Raw genomic sequence first — 7,823 nt, forward strand, 5'->3', positions numbered from 1 at the left:
CCCCCCTCCCCCCTCCCCCCCCAGGCTGCAGGATTCAGCACCAACACATTCCAGGCCTCACTCGTAACGGAGTTAAATATTGACCCACCCTGTGGTCGGGTGGGTGATAGTAAATCTCAGGAATGCTTCCGACTGGCCGTGTCCAAAGCGGTGTCATCACAGGGAAGGGAAGCAGGGAATGCTTGGTGCGCGGGCTACCCCTTGCCGCCCCCAACCAGGCAGCGCCCGACGTCTCTGCTTTCCTTGGGGGATTCTCGCGTGTTCGTTTGAGCTTCCGCACGAGAAGTTCCTGGAGTTCAGGGGTCACAGCTTTCGTGTTGCTGCGTCTCCCTGGTCTGCAAGCGGGGGAGCTCCTGAGATGTAGTAAATGTGCGAAGACTTGGGTTGGAAGGGGGCTGCTCCCGGTCAGCGTGGAGATGCCTCGTCTGTCCCCTCAGCTGAGGCCCGTCGGGAGATTCTGAGCTTCTCTGGTGCTTTCCCGTTGGCAGTGGTCTGTGGCCCCGTGCTCCCTGTTTTGTGCATTTGCTCCCAAGACCCGCCTGTGGGCAACTGGCCTGTCTTGCTTTTTAGTCTCTTTTCTTGTGGACCCAGGAATCAAGGGACTGATGAGGTTTCCCTCTTTGCTTTGACTCCTCGGAAGCTCAGACAGACACGTGTCATGCTTTGCTTGCTCTGGGGACTGCCTCTTCTCTGCCCTATCCGGTTTCTTCGGTGTGGCCCGAGCAGCGTGCCCGTCCCCGAGCGCCGGGTCAGCGTGGGCTGGGTGTGGAAGGATCGTGGTTCCGCACCGAGTGGCCCGGCCGGGACCACCGCTGCCCTGCGCTCTCTCCCTGCAGTGCTCCCCGTGGCCCGACGTGGTTTACCAGGTGAACAGTGCCTCGTCCCCAAGCTACAACGGCTCTCCGAACAGCTTCGGCCTTGGCGAAGGGTACGTGCACCCTCTCTCCCTTTGCGGTCCCTGGAGTGACCACGGGTGTGGGCTCCTTTCCTCCCTTTCCTCCCTGGGTCTCTGCTCCTTTTGTAGCCTGGCATCGATTTGGGTTTCAGGGCGGCTGACTGGTGTTAACATTCACAACCATTTTTAGCATCACGTGTCCAGGTTCTTGTGCTTGAACACACCTCTAGGAAGGCTGTCTGCTAGGGCAGCCGAGCACCAGGTACCCACTCCCTCCCCCGGTTAAAGTGGGCTGGGCTGCGGGGGTCCTGGGCCAGCTCCCTGAGGTAGCCTGCCTGGTGTCTCCCAGGGGAAAGCCCACCTCCTGGACATCGGGGGCCCCAGGAGGCAGATCTCTGGACCCTGCAGCGGCTGGAGGGGCTTCATTTTTTTGGCTGCGCCAAGCGGCCTGCAGGATTTTAGTTCCCGACCAGGGATCAAACCCGTGCCACCGCCCCCCACTCTGCACCCCCCAGTGGAAGCGCCGAGTCCTAAGCCCTGGAGCACCAGGGAGGTCCCTGGAGGGGCTTCTTAGATCTTTCTGCACCCTCGTGCGTGGTCACTAGGCAGTGGGACTCAGCTCAGGACCCTCCCTGCCCCTGGGGTCACAGGCCGGCAGCACAGAAGCGGCCTCACTGCTGGTGACCCAGCTCTGCCGAGGCACAGGCGGTGCTGACTCCGAGGTGACGGGGCTGCAGGGACCAGCGGGCAGCTGTCGCACCTGTCCCAGGGCCGTGGCATCACTGTGATGGCTCTGCCCATCCTGTTCGTGGGGGCAGGGTGAGGCAGGGAGGATGCCAGGCGGGTTTAACAGGTGAGGGTAGAACATGCGGAACGGAGCCCATGCGTGCTAGAGAGATAACTACTGATGGGTAAGCGAGACATGAACTTGATTTACAAGGTGAGGACAGTCCTCCTTGAGCGGGGGCACAAGGAAGGGCTGTCATATTTAGATTCAGCAGACCTAGTCTTAAATCGGCACCTTTCTGGGGGCAAGTTCCTTAACCTCCTGCAGCTCCGGTTTCCTCACGGCCGGGGGAGCATGAATTCCACGCAGGGTCAGGGGAACATGTATAAAGTCCCTGGCACCCCCTAGACCCTGATGACGTGCATCTGTAGTCACCGATGACTGGTCTAGGGGTCGTCCCCTCAGGGGTCTGTTTTTTTCTCATTGTAGTAAAATACACAAAACGTAAAATTTACCATTTTACCATTTTTAAGTGGCTAGGTCGGTAATAGTAAGTCCGTTCAAGTTGTACCATCACCGCTGTCCATCTGGAAGGGTCGTCTCTCAATGTGTCTTTCTCTTGACATAAAAACCCAGGTGTTCAGGTCTCTGCCTCCCTTTGGGGAAAAACATGAGAATGGTTTTCTCGTGGCGGATGCCAAACTGTGGGTGCTTGTTCGCTGCAGAATAATTCCCCGAGGGACTCCTCTGCCCTCTCCTGGGTGTGGCTGGCCCTTCGCTGTCCCAGCACTGAGTCCCTGTGAGGCGTGTGTCCCGGTCTGCTTGGTCAACCTGCCCTTCCCTCGTGCTGGGGCTCGGGGTGGGGACCACAGCATCTGGCCAAAACAAGCCCCGGAGCCGTAGCTGAGGGATGAGGGTGTGTAGTTAATCAGAACCCCCATCCACGCCAGAGGCTTTGTTAGGGCTTTCCAGGGATGGAGCAGGTCTGTATTTTTCTTGAGGACCCATTTCATTTCAAATGAGCCCCAGAGCAGAGGGAAGTGAAGGGCAGGCCGGCGAGGAGCCTCTCAGCCAGGAAGGAGCATCCTCGCCGCTCACCACCTCTCTTCTTCCTTTCAGCAACAGCTCCCCAACCCACCCGGTGGAGGCCCTGCCCGTGGGCAGTGACGTAAGTGTCCGCGGCTGGGCGCTGGCTGCCTGTCCCGTGCGGACTGAGCACCCCGTCAAGGCCCGTCCTCTCTGCCCGCAGCACCTGCTTCCCTCGGCCTCCACGCAGGACGCCCAGCAGTGGCTCCACCGCAACAGATTCTCCCAGTTTTGCCGGCTTTTCGCCAGCTTCTCGGGTGAGCGTCTCTGAATGGTGCTCAGAACCCGCGAGCATCTCGGAACGCTCAGCATGTGCGCTTGGCTCCCCAGGGGCCGCGATCTGTCCTGGGGACCCAGAGTGGTCACTTGTGGTCACTTGTGTGTATTGGCCCTGGGCCGTGGGCTCGTGGGCGGTCCTGCCCCTGAAGTGTCCAGCCGAGCGTGGCTTTGCGGGAGGACCGGCTGGGAGCCTTTTCAAGGTGCCCCTCACCCACAGTGTGGGCTCTGCTTCGCCCAGAAGAGCCCCTTAGCCAACAGGCCAGTGCACACTCAGCAAGCCTCCCAGCCTTTTCGTCGCAAACGCTGCTCGTCGTGCTGTCTCCAGAGCCGTGACCCGGGAGATGGTGGTACAGCCACGGGCGAGAAGGGAAAGCAGCTCTTCCTTCTCTAAAGGTTTTTCAAGCCCTTGCTGGTGGTCCCATCAGACAGCAGCCCTGAGCCGGGGGCATTGGGGGACAGGGTAACAGCCATGAACCTTGCTCCCCGGCAGTTGGCCCAGAGTGACAGAGAGTCAAGTGTTGGCCGAAACCAGAAGGCTGGCCCTCAAGGACCTCTGTGCAGCGGAAGGGAACCAGCACCCCATCCGTGGTCTTTGAGCTCAGCATTTCTTTTCTTTTTCTTTTGGCTGCGCCGCGTGCCTTGCGGGATCTTAGTTCCCCAACCAGGGATTGAACCCGGGGCCCCCTAACCCTGGACTGCCAGGGAAGTCCCTGAGCTCAGCTTTTCTGAGCATGTTCTTTGTGCTGCGGGTAGACAGTACCAGGGCAGTCAGGCAGGGACCCTGTCCTCGGGCAGCTCTGAGTCAGCGCGGAGGTGTAAACTGCCCATCTCAACACGCCGTGTCCCTTCTGGGATGGGCAGGCTTGGTGGAGGGACCTGGGCCAGTCTGGGCGGGAGGAGGGTGGAGGGGAGCCCCCCCTTAAGCAGGGGGTGGTGTGGGCCGTGCCGAGGAGGTGGCCTTGAGCAAAGCCTGGAAAGGCAAGGGCACGAGCCAGGTGGGTGTGGGAGGATGAGCTTTCCAAGCGGAGGGCAGGCGCAAGGTGGGGCCTGCCAGGCGTGCCAACGGAGCGGAGGGCCCCGATGCTGGGGCCGAGTGGGCCGGGCGGCAGGTGAGGTCAGAGAGGCGCCCAGGGGTCCTCTTGGAGAGTGCAAGGAGTTTGGCTTTTGTTCCCCATGGAAGGGGAGCCAGTGTACCTGCAGTATTGTACCTAAAACTGTATCTTAACTGTGGCAGGAAACGGGGGCGAATGCTGTGGCCCTAGACCACGTGGCTGTTGTGAAGTTTTCCGCAGAAGGCTGAAGGCATCCTCGTGCCTTGCGGAGTCCACCTGAGCACAGAGCTCTAGGGGACTCCTCGGGCCTCGAGGAAGGGACTCGTCTTCATCCACGTACCAGGATGCTCATAGATAGTTACTCATGATCGCCTCAAACTGGGAGCGCCCCCAAAGCCCAGTGGCAGAGAGGGCGTACAGGAATTGTGCTTTATTCATGCAGTGAATCCTACCTAAGAGTGGGCACGCATGATCCACAACTACAGACAGCACGAATGAGCCCTTAAATGGAGCTTGGAGGGAGAGCCAGACCTAGAAAAGTGCTTACTGTTCAGTTCCATTCACACAGGTGCTAAAAGCCAAGCGAAACTCCTCTGCATGTGAGAAGTGGGGAGAGCAGTTCCCCAGAGGTGAGGGTGGGGGAGGTGGTGGCCTGTGGGATGGTGGGAATGTCCTGCCTCTTGACCTGGGCGCTGGGTGCACGGGTGCCCGGGTGCGTTCAGAACGGCAGCGTCGGGGAACTGTGAGCTTTCGTCTCCGGACAAGTGCACACGCGATCACACTGATAAGATACGTCACTGACAGTGATGCCAATAAAAGGTCCAGAGGGAGGGCCAGGCAGCCACAGGCAGTGAGGGCTTCTGAACTTCTGCAAATGCCCGGCGGTTCCTCTGCCTTTGTGAAGCCAGTTGTTGAGCTTCTGACATCTCTGGGGCTGTGATCTCCTCTTGCTGTTTCTCCCTGTGGGATGCCTGTACCCCCTGAGGGTGAGGCTGGCTCGACCCTCCCCCGGGGTCTGCAGGTGCAGCCCTTCCCCCGCACCCCGGGTCACAGGTGGCCCCATGTACCTGCCCAGGTGCTGACCTGCTGAAGATGTCCCGTGATGACCTGGTCCAGATCTGCGGCCCTGCAGATGGGATCCGGCTTTTTAATGCCATCAAAGGCAGGTGGGTGTTGGTGCCCGCTGGGGACACAGGGTGTGGCTGGGAGGCGCCAGGAGTGGGGTGGCGGCCCCCGCGGGGAAGTGAGATGCTGTGGCTCGCAGCCCACCCTGCCCGGAAAGCCCCCTCCTCCCCTCCCTCCCTCTTCTCTCTTCGACGGGGGCCTTGGCCTCTGAGTCTCAGCCCCTTGGCCGCCTCCTCTGGTTCTTAGATGCTTGCACGGTCCTGGGCTTCGAGCTGCTTCCTGTTGCTCCTGCTGGGGGCGGGGCAGGTGTGGATGGTGTGGTCTAAATAGGCACAATGTGGACAGCGCAGTTTTCATTCCGGGTTTGAATCCCACACCTGCCTCTTAGGAACTTGGCAACTGGGCCAAACCCTTAACCCCCGTGAGCCTCAGTTTCCTCATCTGTAGAAGGGGAGGGTGGTCCTGGCTTCGTCATAGGTGTGTGAGGATGAAATGAGCTCAGAATGAGCCGGAGAGAGCGCTTGCTCTGACTGTCACCCTGGAAAACCTCCTATGTTGAGACTGGTGCCCCGGGTGGAGCCCCTCTCTGGGCGGGTTGCAGGACCAGGGTCAGGGGTCGGGGGGATCGTCCATCCCCCGTCCCCAGCAAGCCTGTGCGAAGCTGTTAAGGTCCTTCCAGACGGGGTTCTGTCCCCGACAGCTCCTCGATGAAAGGCACTCTGTACCCCCGTAGCCTTCTTTCTTTCCCCCTAAGTCCCTCCTACTGCTCTTTCCACCTTGGGTTCTGGAACTTTCTGGAACAACAGAGCTTGGTCCCTCATACCTGCTGTTTATTTCCTTTCCTCCTGCCAGGAACGTGAGGCCGAAGATGACCATTTACGTCTGCCAGGAGCTGGAGCAGAGCCGCGTGCCCCTGCAGCAGAAGCGGGATAGCGGCGGGGACCCCAATCTGTGTGGTGGGTTGTGGGGTGCGCCCCACACCCCTGGCCGGATAGAGGGTGGCAGAGTAACGGGAAGAGACACAAGAAGGAAAGGCAACATGAGTCCATGGCTGAGGACGCCTCCCCTGATCCGCCTTTCATGCAGGAGGAGTTCTTGTTGTACTTCATCCTGGGGGTGAAATGTTTAGGGTGGGCATCATCTCCCAGCATGGCTGGTCCAGGTTACCGATGTTCCACCTGGGGAAACAGGGCTGGAGAGGAGCTGTGTCCCCTTAATGCCACTCAGCTACTCACGGTAGAACTGGAAGTTGGGCTTTCTGGCTCCTCGGCTGGTGACGAGTGACAGCTGTATTCCCAGGAGCGTGTCCTCCTGTGTGTTCCCCCAGCTGGATGAGACTTTCCCATTTGGTTCAGTCGCTGCACAGGGGGGTCTCGGAGCGCCTCTGGGGTACATGGTTCTTTGGGGTTGGCAGTTTTCAGCATCTTGCTTCTGAGCGTTGTGAATGCCGAGTCTGATGAGCTGCCCGGCCCCACCCGCGGGGTCTGGACTCTGCATTGTCTGCAGAGAGAGCCCCCTGTACCTCTCTGCGGGCCCCTCCAGATCAGCAAGGGTGCCCAAGACCCTGGGCTAAGGGCGTTCCATTTTCTTCCCCTAGTAGGAACTGCTCATGGTTTGCTGTGGGGGAAACTGAGGCACAGCGGCTGCCCCGAGATGCCAGTGCTGTGAGTGGCAGAGCCAGGATCCAAATCTCCGGGCACTGGCAGTTGGCGTCCGGGCCTCAGGACATTTCTGCGAATGTCCAGGTCCTTCCGCCGCGGTCATTCTGTGAAGGACAGAGCTCGAGTCTCGTGGTTTCCTGCACACGTGGCGAGGGCAGGCGCCCAGCCCACACCCCCAGCCTCAGAGGTGTGGAGAGCGCTGAGGTCTGGCTTCTAGTAGTGGCAGCGTTGGGATTTGAACCTAGGCTGGCCCGCTCGAGGGCCTCTTGTTTCCCCACGCGGCGCCCGATGAGAGGAGTTCTGAGCAGTGGGTGACTGACCATCTGCTGGCTCTGAGCAGTACTGGTCCCCCCCCGACATTCCTCCAGGGACAGGAAAGGCCAGAGACAAAAGGTTACAGCCAGAGGGCCGCACTGCAATCCTTCTGGCTCTTTTCTGCCAGCAGTCCAAGAGTAAAATACGAAAAAGTGGAACTGGCTCTGAAAAGTTGGGGGGAAAAGTTCAATGAGAATTCTGTTATAAAAAGGAATCTTACAACAGAGGCCTGGGATTCTTCCCCGGCGTTAGTTTGGGAAGGAAGGTTACACAGCGACCACATTCTCTGAACAGGGTCTGGGTGCGGGTCTTCCTATTTGAAATCTTGGGAAGGCGAGTCTCTGGTGTGGCTGGAACCCCATGGCCTCTGCCACCCCCTCAAAGGGAGCCACCGTGTGTGCGTGCGTGCGTGCGTGTGTGTGCGTGCGTGCGTGTGTGTGCGCGCACGTGGTTTTAGCATACCAGGCCGCTGATCAGATTTGTTGAACCAAGGCTTCCTTCCTTAGTTGAGCAAGGAGTTTCAGCACCTCTTGTTTCATCCAGCTGTGTTTTACTTTTTAAGGGACTTGAAGTTCCTGGGCATTGCTTCATCCCCCGCAGTTCACCCACGGGGTTTGCTCCTCCTCCCCGACTGGTTTGGGTTTTTGCTTCCAGCCTCAGGGTCCCTGTTGTCACAAATGTCT

General features: G+C 59.4%; 1 protein-coding gene across 2 annotated transcripts in view; it reads left to right on the forward strand.

Annotated features, from left to right (window-relative positions):
- TFCP2L1 (transcription factor CP2 like 1) overlaps nucleotides 1-7,823 on the forward strand; it is a 59,518-nt gene that overhangs the window by 44,670 nt on the left and 7,025 nt on the right. For both annotated transcript variants that reach the window (XM_024734520.1, XM_024734521.1), the window contains 5 exons: nucleotides 837-928; nucleotides 2,742-2,790; nucleotides 2,872-2,965; nucleotides 5,115-5,205; nucleotides 6,017-6,120. In XM_024734520.1, coding sequence (XP_024590288.1) covers nucleotides 837-928; nucleotides 2,742-2,790; nucleotides 2,872-2,965; nucleotides 5,115-5,205; nucleotides 6,017-6,120 — 430 coding nt within the window. The remainder of the gene's footprint in view (nucleotides 1-836; nucleotides 929-2,741; nucleotides 2,791-2,871; nucleotides 2,966-5,114; nucleotides 5,206-6,016; nucleotides 6,121-7,823) is intronic.

The sequence above is a fragment of the Neophocaena asiaeorientalis genome, unplaced genomic scaffold, assembly GCF_003031525.2.
Source record: "Neophocaena asiaeorientalis asiaeorientalis breed wild unplaced genomic scaffold, Neophocaena_asiaeorientalis_V1.1 scaffold32, whole genome shotgun sequence".
Classification (NCBI taxonomy): Eukaryota; Metazoa; Chordata; class Mammalia; order Artiodactyla; family Phocoenidae; genus Neophocaena; species Neophocaena asiaeorientalis.